The sequence below is a fragment of the Mixophyes fleayi genome, chromosome 9 (genome assembly GCF_038048845.1).
Source record: "Mixophyes fleayi isolate aMixFle1 chromosome 9, aMixFle1.hap1, whole genome shotgun sequence".
NCBI classification, from domain to species: domain Eukaryota; kingdom Metazoa; phylum Chordata; class Amphibia; order Anura; family Limnodynastidae; genus Mixophyes; species Mixophyes fleayi.
In genome coordinates this window covers 117,071,712-117,090,300 of record NC_134410.1, presented here as the reverse complement: position 1 = coordinate 117,090,300, position 18,589 = coordinate 117,071,712, and the positions used below count along the sequence as shown (strand labels likewise).

Here is an 18,589-nt window from a genome sequence, read left to right as displayed (position 1 = left end):
TTCCCTGTAAATTTTATACAACATTTTTTGCATTCATGCCCTTCAGGTCTATTTCACGTGTATATGCTCACATTACGATTTATTTTATTTTAATGATGACATGATCTCCTATAGGTTTTCATTGATTGAACTCCAAACACCAGCTGCAAATAGGAACCGGTGCTATCCCAACTGAAGTGTAACTGTCTTCATCCTCCAAATAGTATTTCAGCTGCCTGGAAGGAACATTATCAATCCACTACTGTGCAGGTAATTGCTGCCCAAAAATTCCGGCTTTATTTGTGAAAGCAAATGTGTTGTTTTTACATAGGCATCCTCCTCGCCGTCCTTTGACTGTACCCCTGAAATTAGACTGCGGCCCCCCCCCCTCTCTCGCTCCATTCCCAGAGGAACCTGTTTGCTTTCCGTACCGTTGTTATGATACGTTTTTGTCTTTGTATATCCCCAAACCCCTCAGCCTTGATGTTAGCTGCCTCTGTCCACAGACACTGGTACGCCTTGTATTCCTGTGTGCCACATGAACCCTCCCCTTTCGAAGGCAGGATTTTTGCTTATTAGTTAAATGTTTGCACTGAAACCAGATACGTTTTTTTTTTTTTTAAAAGGCCCCTCTCGTACTGACTGCATCCATTTAAAAGGACAAGGCTAGGTTTATAAGACCTAGCGTCTTCATCTGCCCCAATGACAGACTCTTCAAAGAAGGTTTTTTTTTTTATTTAATTCCCCCCCCCCCCCCCCTTCCTCGTGCCTGGCTGTGTCAAATGAGCATCCAGAAGGCATGCCACTGAGGTCCACCACTCTAGTTTAATACCAGTGCAAACCTATATTTTGCCTGCTTCAGAGCCTTTCCCTTTCCAGAATCGGTTTGTGAACCTGCCTCTCCAATGACCCAGGAGACACGCGGTGCTTTCCGACTCTCTGACCAGGAGTCCATTTAAAAACTTAAAACAAAAAAAAAAATAAAAGGCAAAAAAAAACCCTCAAGAAAACAAAAGAACAAACCCAAAAAAACAACAACATAAAACAAAAAAAAAAAAAAAGAAAAGAAGCAAGATCTTAGCTGCTGGGACAAATGAATACAAATGAATTTAGGGGCTGGAAGGAGAGATTGTACGTCTCACCGAGCCACCAAGTAAGTGTCAATGCAACATTTAAAGAGTCAATTTAATAAACTGTTATTTTTTTTTGTGTGTGAATTTAGCTGTTTTGCTTTTTTATCCCCCCCCCCACCCCATGTGTAATTTAACCGATTAGCCGCCAGGGGGGAATTGCATTTAAAAGCTCCTGGCTGTCAGAGGTTAAAATATCTGTGTTTTACATGTTATTTTGTAAAGTTTGTAGTAGAAATGTTATAAATGGAAATGGCTTGCCTGCTGAAGGGTCCAGTTGCTTTGTACTTTGACTGTTGCAATAGAGATGCTTTTTAGCTAGAAATGATTTGAGCGAGCACTTGACAAGCTGCAGGACTAGAATTGTTGAAGGTTGCAGAGTTAATCTGCCCATAGCTTCTGATGCTTTGGAGAGACATTGCAGGTGCATAAAAGTTAGTGCTGTCAAAACTTTCTTTTGGGGGCTTCTAAGATCTTGATTTGATGTTAGAGGCTAAGGAAAGGGCATGACTTGTTTAACATAAACTTATGTTTGGACTAAAATATGATTGGTAGAATGGTTGAATGGCCAGGATACTTTATCCATGCTTCTAAGCTATTTCGTAAACATTGATTGCATGTTCTCTGTGTTGTCCTTTACTAGAGAATGAAAATCCTCTTTTATGTAAAGGAAACCTATGTATAAAGGGAAGTCAGTTTATTACCTGTTAGTGGTCCAGGCTTAACTGAATGACATTTACAGTAAGGATTGTCAATCACCCTCAATGTGTAACAATGATGTTTACTGAACAGGAATAATCTACTGTTACATCACTGACTTCTCTATAGTAATAGTCAACTACTGTGGCTGTTTCAGGTGAAGAAGGATTGACTTCAGTTGCGTCATAAGCAATCAGTCCTAAACAATGACCTGTCTTCTCTATTTCCCGTTTCAGGGAATCTCGTAACGTGACGTCTACGACGTAACTGCGCGAGCCTTCCCAAGTCTTTCTTGAATATCCTTGTATAAACCGACAGGCTGACTCTGTCCAATCGGATCTAGTTCACAGAAGCGTCAGTCCTTATTTCATTTTAGCTTCTGTTATGGAATTTTGAGGGTTTTTTTTTCTGCCAGACGTCAAACAATGTGTCCTGAATGGGTCACTGCTCCACTTCAGTGTACATCTGCAAAATGAATTGCCCATTAATTACTTGGGAGAAAATAGTACTAAGTTCCCATGATAATAAAGATTCCCAGCCTTCTGTTTCAGAGAACGCTGTCTGTTCTTGTTTGCAGACACCAGGGGCTGGCTGGCAAATTTTAGCCTGGGGGGCTCAGTAGCCTATTAGGGATATTTTAAATGTTAAAAAAACGCAGGTAGTCCAGTGACCCAGCCCAAGGTAGCCCACTATGGGACCGGCCCAGGGGGCAGACGCTCCTCGGCCAGCAGCCGGGCAGACAGACTCTAAGCCGTCTGGTCAGAGTGAGACAGACACTCACCTGAGAATGTGACATGTAAATAATCTGTGCCCAGTTTTAGCTTCGTGGTACAAGGTCTGCGGAGGGCACAATATGAACATCAAACACGCTCAGTGGTATTTTAGTATTTCAAAGCATTAACTTGACCCCATTGAGTGCAGGAAGCAGAGAGACAGTAATTTGGTCCCACTCAATGGCATACACATCGGAGAGAGAAAAAAACCACATATTTAAATGTCTTTGGTAGACCAGCTGTATATATGTTGCATAGTGTGAACCTGTCTGTTTAGTGTACAGTAATGTGAACCTGTGTGTGTAGTGCAGAGCAGTGTCCTGCTGTATGTGTATAGCAGAGAGGTGTAGTGTAGTGGGAACACGTGTAGTGCAGAACAGTGTCCTGCATGTATAGTATAGAGAAGCATTCTGCTATACGTGTTGTGTAGATCAGTGTGGACATGCGCAGTGCAGAGCAGTGTCCATCTGTCTGTGTTGTGTAGAACAGCGAGAACCTGTCTACCTAGTGCAGAGCATTGTGAATACCTAGTGCAGAGCAGTGTCCTCTTGTATGTATGTGTAGTGCAGAGCAGTGTCCATCTGTCTGTATTGTGTAGAGCAGCAAGAACATGTATGCCTAGTGCAGAGCATTGTGAATACCTAGTGCAGAGCAGTGTCCTCATGTATGTATGTTTAGTGCAGAGCAGTGTATGTGTAATGTAGTGTAGTATAAACATTTGTAGTGCAGAGCAGTGTCCTCTTGTATGTGTAGTGCAGAGCAGTGTATGTGTGATGTCGTGTAGTATAAACATTTGTAGTGCAGAGCAGTGTCCACCAGTGTGTAATGTAGAGAAGTGTAAACATGTGTAGTGCAGAGCAGTGTCCATCTGTATGAGTAATGCAGAGCATTCTGAGTATGAGTACTTCAACACCATAGCCTCTTTATGTGTGATGTGTCCTCCTGTATGTATAGTGCAGAGGAATGTCCTGTTGTGTATGTAGTACAGTTATTCCCTGCTTTATGTGTTGTGTTAACCTGTATCTGTAGTGCAGAGCATTGTGAATCTGTATTTGTAGCGCAGAGCAGTGTGCACCTGTATGTGTAGCGCAGAGCAGTGTGAACCTGTATGTGTAGCGCAGAGCATTGTGAACCTGTGTGTAGCGCAGAGCAGTGTGAACCAATGTGTGTAGCGCAGAGCAGTGTGAACCTGTGTGTAGTGCAGAGCAGTGTGAACCTGTATGTATAGCGCAGAGCATTGTGAATCTGTATGTGTGGCGCAGAGCATTGTGAATCTGTATGTGTAGCGCAGAGCAGTGTGAACCTGTGTGTGTAGTGCAGAGCAGTGTGAACCTGTGTGTAGTGCAGAGCAGTGTGAACCTGTGTGTAGTGCAGAGCAGTGTGAACCTGTGTGTAGCGCAGAGCAGTATAAACATGTGCAATGCAGAGCACCGTCCTTATGTATGCATCATGCAGAACAGTGTCCTGCTGCATGTGTAGTATACCTTAGTTGTATACCCTGTGTAGTGTAGTATACCTTAGTTGTATACCCTGTCTACTCTGTGTAGTATACCTTACTTGTATACCCTGTGTAGTGTAGTATACCTTAGTTGTATACCCTGTGTAGTGTAGTATACCTTAGTTGTATACCCTGTGTAGTGTAGTATACCTTAGTTGTATGCCCTGTGTAGTGTAGTATACCTTACTTGTATACCCTGTGTAGTGTAGTATACCTTACTTGTATACCCTGTGTACTCTGTGTAGTATATGCAGTCCAAAATAACCTGGAAGTGCATCATAAAAATAACATCCAACTTGTATATTCATACACGGAAGGCTACTTGTATATGCAATTAAGGCTACAGAAACCTACAAAATTAGCCTACAGTAATATATACTAGGACCTGTATTGCAGAACAATGTCTGCCTGTTTTTTACAGTTACGGTCATTATAGCGGCTATGAAGCAGTATTTGTACAGTGCACAGCAGAATATTCCACTGCTCTTTGCAGATATTCATAGCAGTGTTTAGCTGTATGTGCTGTGCAGAGCTATGTTTATGCCTTTGTGCAGAGCACTTTACTTGCTTGTATATGCCCTTACTTGTATGTACATCTTACATATGCAGTATATTTTCCATCTATACTTGAAATGCTGGGCAAAATCATAATGCATTTGCTGTAATGAACAGTGTTTAATCTGTATATGCAGCTTGGAAAATGTCTATACTGGTTTATTGAAGTAACATCTTACATATCTTGTAAGTATGTGGGATGCTGTGTTAGATATGTGTTTACGTAGTCTGAATATTGTGTATGTACTTAAGTGAGGTACGGATCTGCATGATAGGCATTACTCTTCATATAGAAATCATTGATAGTACTGTATTTATTGATACAGCCGTCCTACACAGAAGTGTGTGTCTGTAATTCTATTTTCCTATTCTCCGGCTATTTTAGCATTGCTTGACAAGATGTCAAGGAGGAGAGCCATGATGTATGTCTTACGCTGGGATGTGTCAAACGCAGCACCCCCTTTTCTGTCAAAAATGTCAACTAATTCTAATTAGTAAACATCTGTAAGTAAATATCACTATTACCAACTGTGCTTGTAAAAGAAAGAAAAAGAATATTTGGCTGGTATTTATGTATTATTCAGCAGTTTTCTGGCTATAAGCGTGGAAAAAACTGGAGGCTAAAATAATACTTTACACATTTTAATTTATTTTCTGTTAAATCTGGTGTTTGGTTTGGATCCATGTTTGCATAGGCTGCAAATAATATAGGGACAGTATGGAAACCTGTAATTAGATATTAGCTGAATGGCATCCAGTTTGGGCACTCCTTTTATAGAACATCAGTGGTTAATTAATAAATTTGTTTTAAAAAAAATAAAGTCTCCTTTTTGGGTGTCTGCATTGATGGGGTCCCCTTTCTGGGTGTCTGCATTGATGGGGTCCCCTTTCTGGGTATCTGCATTGATGGGGTCCCCTTTCTGGGTGTCTGCATTGATGGGGTCCCCTTTCTGGGTGTGTGCATTCATGGGGTCCCCTTACTGGGTGTGTGCATTGATGGGGTCCCCTTGCTGGGTGTGTGCATTGATGGGGTCCCCTTTCTGGGTGTCTGCATTCATGGGGTCCCCTTTCTGGGTGTCTACATTCATGGGGTTCCCGTTCTGGGTGTGTGCATTGATGGGGTCCCCTTGCTGGGTGTGTGCATTGATGGGGTCCCCTTGCTGGGTGTGTGCATTGATGGGGTCCCCTTTCTGGGTGTCTACATTCATGGGGTTCCCGTTCTGGGTGTGTGCATTGATGGGGTCCCCTTGCTGGGTGTGTGCATTGATGGGGTCCCCTTGCTGGGTGTCTGCATTATTGTGGTCACCCCCTGCACTACACATACAGGTTCACATTTATGGGGTCCCCTTTGCTAAAATCCTGATTTATGAAGAGAGGGGGGGGGAAAGTTCTCTGAAAGCTGAATTGGTGTAATATTTAAGTCCGTCCACAAGAGGGCAGCAGGGGCGCTGAGCGAACAGTCCCAGAGCCTTATATCCACTTCATTTCCCTGAACCTTCCTTTCCCTGAGCCTCGGGTCCAGCAGGGAGGAATCTCCGTGTGCAGGCTGGGCAGGGACCCCCTAAAGTAAGAAGAGGGGGTACACACAGGCTGCCATGGGTCCCAGCTCACCCTGCCCACTGCCCCCCTCCCAGGGTGCATGCAGAGTCCCGGGGGAGTGAGTGGCACTTGCACCAGTCTTATGTGGGATAGCTGGGTGCCCATAGCGAGCCGCGGGCTCTCACTCCGATGGACCTCCAGCCCCCGACCGAAAGAATGAAGTAACCGTGATGGAGCCGGTATCAGCCTCGGGCTCCACACTCAGAGCAGCCGCGTCCGGGGGGTGAGTACGGGCTGGAAGGAGGGAGGGGGTCCGGGCTGACACTCTGCAGCTAGATCGGGGATGGAGGATGACAGGAGTGTGAGCGATGCATTGGGGGGTACATGGAGCAGGGCTGGGGTCCCGGATATGACTGTTCATTGGTGCTTGGTGCACAGGGGGTCTCCTTTCTGGGTGTCTGCATTCATGGGGCCCCCTTGCTGGGTGTCTGCATTCATGGGGTCCCCTTGCTGGGTGTCTGCATTCATATGGCCCCCTTGCTGGGTGTCTGCACTGATGGGGTCCCCTTGCTGGGTGTGTGCATTCATGGGGCCCCCTTGCTGGGTGTGTGCATTCATGGGGTCCCCTTGCTGGGTGTGTGCATTCATGGGGTCCCCTTGCTGGGTCTCTGCATTCATGGGGTTCCCTTGCTGGATGTCTGTATTGATGGCATCCCCATGCTGGGTGTCTGCACTGATGGGGTCCCCATGCTGGGTGTCTGCACTGATGGGGTCCCCTTGCTGGGTGTCTGCATTGATGGGGTCCCCTTGCTGGGTGTCTGCGCGCATGGGGTCCCCTTGCTGGGTGTCTGCGCGCATGGGGTCCCCTTGCTGGGTGTCTGCGCGCATGGGGTCCCCTTGCTGGGTGTCTGCGCGCATGGGGTCCCCTTGCTGGGTGTCTGCGCTCATGGGGGTCCCCTTGCTGGGTGTCTGCATTGATGGGGTCCCCTTCCTGGGTGTCTGCGCTCATGGGGGTCCCCTTGCTGGGTGTCTGTGTGCATGGGGGTCCCCTTGCTGGGTGTCTGCGCTCATGGGGGTCCCCTTGCTGGGTGTCTGTGTGCATGGGTTCTCTTGTAAAGGATAACCTGCTGCTGAGTGTGTGTTTAGTAACAGCAGAGATGCCCTGGGATTGTACTGTAGTGTCTTGAACTTGCCTGTACAGAGTGTTACACTCCTGAATGAGTGACTAGTACTAGTACCAGGGTCGTGCCAGTGGAATACTGGGTACATGTAGACAGATTCCTGTGCCTATTGGCAGAGCGGTCATACTTGACCTATACATTCATTTAATCTAGATGTGAAAGTAAATTATTAACAATCTGCATAAAATAATTCCCTGACCGGGTATTTTCTCTGTACAAAACCTAAACATGTCCTGTATGGAGATATATATATACTCTATGAAAAATCTAAACGTTCAACCTTCTGTCAGTTCTCAATCTTAAACTCCGTCAGATATAGCTTTGAACTCAGTAATTACTTCTCTAGGGAAAGAGATTAACGTTTTAATTCTCTTTATCTCTGTTATACAATGTATATGACTCCATGTGAAAAACTATGTACCCTTCTTAAAGTAAGTTAAGGGATCTGGATCAAACTTTTTTGTTTTGTCTTTCTTTGCTTTTCCAATGCAATGATTTCCTGTTTAATGATCAGTTCCACAGAACTGCTTAACTGTATATATATCTGTGACAGTTACCTCAAATCATTCATCGCTAATGTGTTAGTCAGCGATGTAGCTGTTCTCTGATGTTAGTGGGATTCTGGCTGTTTCAGCTGAATTTGTGTGTGTGCCTTATTGAAAACTTCCTGGGGTTTTTTGGAGACGTTTGCATTAGAAGGATGCTAATATTTGCTTAAAGATTGCAAAGAAGTTCTAAAATGTATATGTAATGTATGTATATATTTGCACAGGACCGCACAATGTAAACACGATCTGGGGATCGCAGTAAATCATAGTAGGGTAAATAGAATGTGTATAGGGTGTGCCAAAGAATTTTTGATTGGGCTATAAAAATTCAATATCTGTTCCAAAGAGCTGACTCTCTAACTGGCAGAAAGCTGGTGTGCAGGTAGAAAAAAAAGAGAGAGAGAAGGAATAGCTTTCAGCACGGGATGATCTTGCCCATAAATTCATGCATGCTATTTGGAATCGAAGCCAAAATAAATGACATGTGTATTCCTTAAAGTAGGAACAGTTAAACCTTAAATTGTACCATAGGCTGTGCTCCAGGGGTGCCGTCTTAGCCCTGCGGTGAGTAAGGTTCAGTCATTCAACACTTTTCCCAGATGACAGTTTAATCCTATGTCTGTCAGGGGCTGGATCTAGAAATGACGGGAATAGCAACGTCTCGGGGATAGTAGGCTGGGAAGAGCCATGTCTGATACGATTCATTCTCTTGGACCAGGGCTCCGCAGTTCAACTAGTTTCCCTTAAACACACAAGTACAATAACATTCGCACGTGGAGTGTCTATGCGTGCGGCACAATTTAAGATTTACAGCAACTAGACATCTTTTACAAAACAAAACCTACATTATTTACCACCGTGCTTATATATTTTTCTTGACTAATTTCTGCGTACTAGCCGACTTAGTTTGTGGCTGCGTTTCTAGGTATATTATAGGGGACAGAGTGGTATGGACTCGTGGGTATGTTCTCTGCGAACGTTAGCAAGCCCTGCTGTACGCCTGGATGCCTGCTGATGGTTACCTGCCCTCTTAAGCTGCAGAAACTGGGATAACCATAGCGGAGAAAGATCTGGCTGAGCAGTGGGTGATTAGCAGACGCCCTGCAGGGTGATTTTCTGGACGGCACACCTAGACCGGAGGGGATCCCAAATTGTGAAGTGTGCCAGACACACCCTTGTCCTCCCTACCTGTCCTAACGCTTCGCAGCCACAGGGGAAGGATTAACCCTTCAGTGAGCGGCTCCATCTAAGACAGGGAGTCTGGCATTATCAGTGCATTGTTGAGCGCTCCTATTTAAGTAGTTAATTAACCTACGACCTGTAATTCTTACCATACATTCCATTTTATACTGTAAGACTTAGGCAGCCAGTGACTCTACATCTTCTGCAGGCTGGCAGTGCATACTGGGACTTGTAGTCCCACAACGCCTGAAGAGCCAGAGGCTCTCAGATCATGCTGGGACTTGTAGTTTTACAACGGGGGAGGGAGGGAGCATGGCTTCCTCTGCTGTAAGAAATAAATGAAAAATCTCAAAACTCATCGAAATGGGAAATTCTGTCATCAGCTTCCATCAGTCATGTGATCCGCATTACCCGATCAGCAAGTTGCATTCATTTTTGTGGCGCCTGTTGCAATTCCAATTGGTCCACCACTATTAGGAAAATCCTGTTGGTGTTATGCAATTTGCTGTCATTCCCATACGCTCCATAATATCCCAGTCTTGTACGCTTGTTAGCATTACGGCTACTCCCATATTCCAGGTTACAGTAGGTCATCCGTTCTGTACTGTGCTTATTAACCTCAAGCCCAGTGCATGGAAATGATTCATTAGCTGTCAGTATAACTGGCTTACCCCTAACAACCCCTTACATAACATGTGAATGCAGTGTGTCGGAGAGGTATGCCCCTATCGCCTGCATAAATCAGTCTTTCGTGATAAGAATCTGGCTCCTGTCTTGTACTTGAGTTTAGTCTGTTGTATTCCATGTATATGCTTTGATTGGAGACTCTAATCATTCCTTATTTTGTCACTTATTGATCTGAATCATGGAATGTGTTTTCTGACTCCTGCGCTAACGCGTTCGAGCTGTAACTCCTTCCACGTAACTCGTTTGATGTATAACACTAGTACTAATCTAATGATGGCACTGGGTCACCCGTCATATCGCATAATCGCAGTGGACCAAGCTAAATCCGTATAACTGGAGTCATTTATCAAGGACAGGCCTATTGTCAATCTGTGCACCATGTTTTTTTATGCTTTGGCACGTTTATATGTCCTCCCGCAAATGGCGCAACTATGTCGCCACCAATCTGAGATGACGTGACCGGACCTTGTCCTGGAGCGCTGGTGGGTCCTGAAAGAACCTACACCAAGCTCAATCTAAGATCTGTTGTGTTGTGCCAGCCCCCTTACTAAATCAGCTTGACCTTACCGTTGACCTTATGTTTGACCGTATTTGGACACCACTCGCTGTGGACATTTATACAGCTAGGATTGGCTCTGTGCCGTGTATGGGCACCTAATTGGTCACACTGTACATCGTCATACCAAGCTGACCAAGCTCACCACTAAATTACAATCATAGTGTTGAGGTCGTCCATTGCCCCTAGAGACCCCACCGAAGGGCTACTAGGAGGGGATAGTTAAGTATACTTGTGGAGACGGTTGCTATTGTGTTGTCAAACATCAGACCTGGCTGCCATAAATTACCCCCGGTTTGCCTAGCGACAGTATGGTTGTTATTGAGCTAAAATATTAGAGAAGAACATTTTTTTTTCTCTTTAAAAAAACAGATGTTTAAAGGAAATAATAGCTATGTAAATCCACTTTACATGGCTGTAAAGCTCCACAAATTAAAGGGACATGAGCATAATTATAGGGAGTAGAAAGCTCAGTGTTTCAGTCAGTGATGGGTATATGTCAGGGATGGGCAACCGGACACACTTCAAGGGCCCAAGGTGCGGCCCTTGAAGTGTCACATGACAGAAGCCCCTCTGAATAATTCTATGCCTTCTTATAAAGCACAGAGCTGGGGGCAAAGGGTAAAGTCTCCCCGGGCCACCCGTTGCCTACCACTGTTATATATTTATTGCACATTAAGTAATTATGATTATTATTTGCTAACGAAGGTGGACAGAGCAGTATCCTTTATCAGCCAATCAGACACTTTCTTACATTATTGTATCTGTCACAGAACGATCAAAGCTAATTGCTGATTGGTTGCTCTGCCTTACTGCATTGTACCCATTTTCATCTATGTTGGTTAATAATAACATACAAGGAATGTTCTGTTTTGGGTCTTTTTCACACGGGTAACTGTTAGTGCAGTTTTATTCACACCCACCTGGCGTAACCTCTCATAACAAAGTGGTACAAAGAGACATGGTGTTGTGTAACCCACAAACCAATAATATAACAGCTTTTATCAGGTTACATGAAAGCTCATGTCTGATTGGCTCTTATGGGTTACAGACAGTACCTGCTGTCTCGGCTCCAGTGTATTAAGTAAACCCCAATAGTGTTGTAATGTTACTTGTCCTGTTCACATATTTTTATTGTGAAGTGCACTTTTTTTCTTTCTTCGTCAGCAACCAAAACTATCCACATCATAGATAACTCTAAAAGAATGCATGACCTGCATTTTCTCATACAAATATACATTATTATCATCATCATCACCATTTATTTATATAGCGCCACTAATTCCGCAGCGCTGTACAGAGAACTCACTCTCATCAGTCCCTGCCCCATTGGAGCTTACAGTCTAAATTCCCTAACACACACACACACACACACACACACACACACACACACACACGGGTCAATTTTGATAGCAGCCAATTAACCTACCAGTATGTTTTTGGAGTGTGGGAGGAAACCAGAGCACCCGGAGGAAACCAGAGCACCCAGAGGAAACCCACGCAAACACGGGGAGAACATACAAACTCCACACAGATAAGGCCATGGTCGGGAATTGAACTCATGACCCCAGCGCTGTGAGGCAGAAGTGCTAACCACTGAGCCACCGTGCTGCCCACATATAGGTTGGATCTCTCAGTATCTGTATCAATTAGACAATGGCGGATCAGAGGCTGGGAGACGTATTTTGCAGCGTCCAGTGAGGTCAGGACCTGTCCCCATTCATCCATCCTGGGGTGAAAATGACATTGATGTTAATCCCTGTCTTCTTCTAGTGCCTCACACCTCAGCGATGGATTAGAGGAGAAGACAGCGGACACTAACTCATCCACAGCGTTCACGATATGTTATTTCCAGGGACACTTGATATTGTCTTGGAGTTGTGCACTCTCCATCGTCTCAAGTTTTATATAAATACTCCTCTTCTAGAATTATTAACTTATAAAGACCAGAGAATACGAACAGATGGGAAGTATTATATCTAGCCAGCGGGCGGAAAAAGCACATTTTTATTGTGCAATTGGTTAGCACTGAGAAATGGGGACATTTACAGGGCCGGAGACAAAAGTGCTTGACACTGTTCCTGGTGTATTAGGGACCGTTCACATCTATGATTTCACAGGCCCTTGTTTAGGCCGGTTATCCAAAGGAGTTTGATTTGCATTTAAAGGCTTGCTTTCATACTGTAATGAAGCCGCATGTGCAAAGCGGGTGACATGCGTTTGTTATCTAGCGTTATCTCCATTTACCCCACTGTGTTTGACTGGCGTTAAATGCTTTGCATGGAAGAAGAGGTGTTCTGATACCCCCTTCAGATCTGTGCTCTTCATCTGTCATAACCATCGGCTGAAAAGATGGTGACTCTGCTCACTCCATAGAGATCTATGGACACTGCCGGTCCTGAGTGCAGACACACACTGCAGAATCGGAACGACATTGTTCCATCGTTGAACAAGATTTTTAGTCCGGTTTAAAAATCAAATAAAACGATACGATGAGCTTTGGAATGATCGTTCATTGTTGCAGCAGACACAGTAATGCGATATCTGAAAAACCCTCTAGTGTGTATTCAGCCTAAAGCTGGGTACACACTACAGAACTTTCCACCAACTTTTTATGCCGATCGATTTTACACCCGATCGATGGTCCGATCGCTCGGCCCATGGACTGCATACACATTAGCCTTGTTTAGGACGATAAAGGGAAGAGCGGACGTCCCTTTAGCGACTTTTTACAGCCATGTTGTCGTGAGCAATGACTGTAATTTCGTACTCACTGTTGTGGATCGGTCGGAAGTTTATACACACTACACAGCGGAAACGAGATTGGAAGGAAAATATTTAACGGTACGACCAACCATATGAGGAGACAATCGTCCATTTGGGAAGACTTTCCACCATCGTGTCACTACACACACTGACCCGACTTTTGAACGAGCGGTCGTATGTCGGCTGATTGAGCCGATTATTGGACGAAAACCCTCTAGTGTGTACCTAGCATTACTGTTGAACTTTTCCAACTTTGAACATGCATTAAGATGATTTCACCAATAGATGGCGCTAAATGGGACAGAAATCTATAAATAAATAAAAAAAAACAACGCGGTTTTATGATTGGAAAGGAAGGTTTACAACTTAATAAAGTTTTCTAAAGCGCTGATACGGTAACTATAAAATGCAGCCAGACCAATATATACTTGCAATGAAATAAACCAGCCTTCAGCCGCGTGTGGAATGCTTTTCTGTAAAAGCAGCAGGATATTTATCTTTCACCCCATCCAGCAGCGTCTTCACACACGTCTTGTAGTGACCGTGTGCTATATATGGCAGAATTGACAGACACAACAAATCTCTGCTTACTACCCAGTGACGGGTAGAGGACTGGTACACATGGAGGTATAGTGACACCGAGATGACACCAGCATTCAAACTGCGAGCCTCCCACTTCAAAGACCAGTGTGTTTACCATCAGTCCTCTTCCCCCTTTTCACCATCGCCGTGTAAAATTTGACACCATTCCCCAGCTACCTTCTTTCTCCGGCATATTTTCATGAATGAGTGTGTAGGTGTGTGCAGTATATCTACATTCCAACGTGACCCGTTTCATACATGACAGTGTTCTGCTTCTCCTACTTATTTTCTATTTGCTGGAACCTCATTCATTCATTGATATTCATTTTTGTTTTTATACTCACACAGTGTAAACTTTGCCGTCATTCCTCATTTAATAAATATAAGGATGAAACTCCAAAGATATCATCATTATCACCATTTATTTATATAGCGCCACTGATTCCGCAGCGCTGTACAGAGAACTCACTCACATCAGTCCCTGCCCCATTGGAGCTTACAGTCTAAATTCCCTAATACACAGAGAGAGAGAGAGAGACTAGGGTCAATTTTGATAGCAGCCAATTAACCTACCAGAATGTTTTTGGAGTGTGGGAGGAAACCGGAGCACCCGGAGGAAACCCACGCAAACACGGGGAGAACATACAAACTCCACACAGATAAGGCCATGGTCGGGAATTGAACTCATGACCCCAGTGCTGTGAGGCAGAAGTGCTAACCACTTTAATTTCTCCCCCTTCTCTTCTTGTATTAAGGTCTACCTGTTGCCTACACACCTCTGCTCCTGACTCTGTCTGGCTGTTTTAATGGACGGAGAGCCCTCTGTGTCTGTCAGTCCGTCTGTCTGTAACAGGGCCCTTCAAACAGAGGTCTGTAGGCCTAACAGAAGCCCACGGACTCTGTATAGGCCTCAGCTACCATAGTCAAAAATATTGGACCTACGTTAATTATGTCGCACTGAAGAAAGTTTATAGGAGACCCGCAGCTACTGTAACGTAGCTAATTGGTAAAACGACTCAAAGGCTTTTATTACAATCGTCAGATTGACTAAAGTATCGTCCTGACTCTTGGATGGACCAATACGGGGACTTAAATCCTAGTACTTTCCGTTTTTTAAAAAAAGGGTAGTGTGTTTCTATTATACAGTAAAGTTAGTTTTACTTAACATAGAACTAAAACTTCCAATAAGATATGCTGTATAGGTAATTAATGTGTGTTTATATTGCATTTCTTTATATGGTAGAACTCTTGTGTTTGTTCAGAAAATCGATCACAGGTTGTTCATTACATACTGCCATATTTCTGTTAACATTCATCCAGCCGTCTAGCTGACTTTGATTAGTAAAACAAAACTGCATTATTAGTAGTAATTTATGTCGCAACAGATTCCTTTTTATCTTTTTTTTTTTTTCATATTATGCTTCAAAAATATTGGACACTCAGAGTATTCCCATTACTTATTAATATTCTAAGCACATATATCACTGTACTTTGATGTAGTATCATGGATGTCGCAGAACATATGCACCAATAATTAACCAAATAGAGCGTAATCTGTGTCTAGTAATATCACAAGATAGTTAGTAGAAAATGCTACAACTCTTTAATTTTGTCGGTCTTGACCCCAGTTTCAGAGCTTCTTGAGTTACTATAGCTTCCCAACTTTTCTCAATTTTCAGTCACAAACATAGGTTTCCGAACGTTTTAACCCCGAAGATCTCTCTATTTTACAATATCGACCCGAAAGGCGCAATATAATTTGCTGCTCGGTCGATGAATTCTTTACCACCTATTGTAATTCTCTTAGCTTCATAAGTTAATATTTATTGAAAGGGGAATATTTAAAAATGAAAAACAAAAAAAAGATATGATGTAATCAAATTCAGTAAACGCAACGTGATGGGGATTTCTAGTGCTCCCAAGTTTCGCCGATACAGTATTGCCCGAAGTATTTTGTCAGCGTTGTGTCTGTGGAACCTTAACAGCTTTGATGTTTCGAGCAAAACCTACGTCCCTATACAATTCTGTGAGGGCCAATTTCTATATTAAAGCCTATGAGGAGCACATTTTACTCTTGTGTTTTTAAATAAATCAAAGTGGTCCAGACAAGCCTGACCAGGTGAATGGATTGCTAGCTCTGTGTAATAAATCTCTGTCTACTGATGGTGTGTTGACTGATGCAGGGTTTAAACGGTTAACGCTGGTTGACAAGGGATTTCTATGGTGAGCCTGGTTACCAAATTCTCTGTAGCAGCTGTCATCAAACCCGTTCCCTCAGCTGTAAATCCTATTTTCGGCCCCCCTGATCCTCCTCACTTTTAGGTCACGGAAATACTGAAAAGTTTGCTTGAAAAAGCCTTTTGTTTATTCTGCGGAGACATAATGTGACTGTTGTAAGGCGAAGCAATGCATCCTGAAAGGTGCGGAGCAATTTCTCATCCCTGACTGGGTGAGTGGAGGAAGCCGACGGGGACAATAAAGGTGCTGTTTGGCGGCCCCAGCTCATATTGCAGAATCCCTAAACTTCTTCTCCAATTAAACGAAAAAACCTGCTTAATGCATGGAAAGTTTTTCGGAGGAATTCACTATGCTTGCCCCCATGCGCTTAATCCTTTCTATCATTTGTCTTTTGTGAGAGCGTTATCCCAAGCTGTAGGGTAAATATGTGTCTAGAATGATATATATTTGCAGGGATGGACAAAATGGTGTTGAATTACAGAGCCAGTGAGATCCAGGGATGATACCATTGACTTTTAAACAGGAAAAGTGGAGGTGTTGCCTGTAGAAACCAATCAGATTCTAGCTATCATTTTCCAGAACGTACTAGATAAATGATAGCTTGATTCTGATTGGTTGCTATCATTTATCTAGTATGTTCTGGAGAATGATAGCTAGAATCTGATTGGTTGCTACGGGAAACACCTCCACTTTTCCTGTTTAGAATGTTTGATAAATCTCCCCCTAAGAACAGTTACATGCAATCTTTAGATGGGGGCCATATGCAACCGTATCTGACACAACATTGCAATATTCTTTAACACGTCTGCTCCACAAATGATTCTGGCTATGTGAGTGAGGGGCTTCTCCAACACAACATAAACTAACCAGCATAAAAGACCTCTAACCAGCAAATGTTATATTGTCTACTAAATAGTTGATGATCCACTAAAGCATCATTTATTATTCACTCCCCCCCCCCCCCCCCCTTCACCAGAAACAGCAAAAGTCTCAGGTCACTAACTATAAAAACAATGACTGAAATGTTGATCCAGGGCAAAATGCTCAAAGAGCAAAGTATAGCATGTTCCTGTCAGATTTGCATTGCTGCCTATGCGGGGTGATGGCAGACAGAGATGCTGCACTCTTCTAAGGATGTTTTCCAAAATGTCCGCCGTCCGCAATGGTTCTGGGCAGACCTGACAAAATGTAAACACTTATTTTACCTCATAATACCATTAGATGAATACTATACAGGCTTTTGTTTACTCTTTAACCGAATGACAGCTACCTCTTTATTATATAGTTATCGGTTTATTTAACATTTTATTTCATTTTTAATGTGCCCCGAAATTTTTATTGACATTAATTGAGTTGAATTACAACTTTATCACAGTTTCTTTCCCCATTTTTTTTTTTTTTTTTTTTTATATATCCACTAAGGATTTCTTATTCCATTCACTGTAATTGAAGGGCTTCAGGGACCTATGTATTAAATTGCCAAATAATCAGGTTTGCTTTTAACTGTTTGTGGTGAAAGCCCGGTTGGCTAAGTGGTTAGCACTTCTGCCTCACACTGGGGTCATGAGTTCAATTCCCGACCATGGCCTTATCTGTGTGGAGTTTGTATGTTCTTCCCGTGTTTGCGTGGGTTTCCTCCGGGTGCTCTGGTTTCCTCCTACACACCAAAAACATACTGGTAGGTTAATTGGCTGCTTTCAAAATTGACCCTAGTCTGTGTGTGTGTGTCTAGTGTATGTTAGGGAATTTAGACTGTAAGCTCCAGTGGGGCAGGGAGTGATGTGAGTGAGTTCTCTGTACAGCGCTGCGGAATCAGTGGCGCTATATAAATAAATGATGATGATGATGAATGCCGCAAAATTCTATTCAACTCCTTAGACCAAACTACCTATTTGTTGTCTTTAGTATTTTCAATGAGTCATTTTGTTGCCTTTTTTTAAACTTTATTCCAACTGTATTTTTTCCCCTCTTTAAAATTTAATGAAAAACATGTTAACTTGTTGGGTATTTTAACTCTTTTTGGCTATGAGGACTCAACATTGTTTCTCTACCTGACCCCTCGGTCGTATATGCTAATTGCATCGGTATAAAGGCTTGACGGCGTTGTTAAACCTTTTATTAAGTTTTCCACGTAATTGTATTTGCCCTCCTTCATTGATTCTATTCGACTTGTTAAGTTTGTTTTCAAAAGTAGACTCGACTGAAAATGAGTGTCCGAGGAGCAATATAGATAATTGTATCATTAGGTTAATGGGGAGTTTCATGCACCTTGTAAAATAAGGCCTCTTATTAGGATCCATCCATCCAGGATAAATCTGGTCAACGTTAGCATGTTGTCAACGCACCTCATTTTTATAGTACCTGTAAAGCTCTCGGGAATAGAAGAAGAATGGGAGGGGGGAGTGCTGAAGTTTTGTGTTACTTAGACAAACTGCCGTTCCCAACGAGAGTATCGGATCACCAGCTATTTCCATACGACTCTCCAGTGTTTCCATTTAAATTATGGAACCCATATTGTACGGACGCAGCCAGTGTTCTTGTTTTGTTTGATCAGTTGCACGAATTCAAATTGATGTCTATTTTTCCAAAAGCCTTCCCTGCTTTCCAACTCCCACACGAGCAATCTGCTCCATAGGTCGGACTGATGTGTAAGTGGCTGTGTGTGTGTGTGTGTGT

General features: G+C 43.2%; 1 protein-coding gene across 2 annotated transcripts in view; it reads left to right on the top strand.

Annotated features, from left to right (window-relative positions):
* Nucleotides 1-1,067: 1,067 nt before the first annotated feature.
* Nucleotides 1,068-18,589, top strand: part of COL27A1 (collagen type XXVII alpha 1 chain) — a 199,965-nt gene continuing 182,443 nt past the window's right edge. The window contains exon 1 of one of the 2 annotated variants that reach the window (XM_075185183.1): nucleotides 1,068-1,132. In XM_075185183.1, the coding sequence (XP_075041284.1) occupies nucleotides 1,083-1,132 (50 nt within the window). In that variant the 5' untranslated portion in view covers nucleotides 1,068-1,082. Of the gene's footprint in view, nucleotides 1,133-6,099; nucleotides 6,457-18,589 lie in introns of those variants that run through there. The other variant, XM_075185182.1, reaches the window with a different exon arrangement.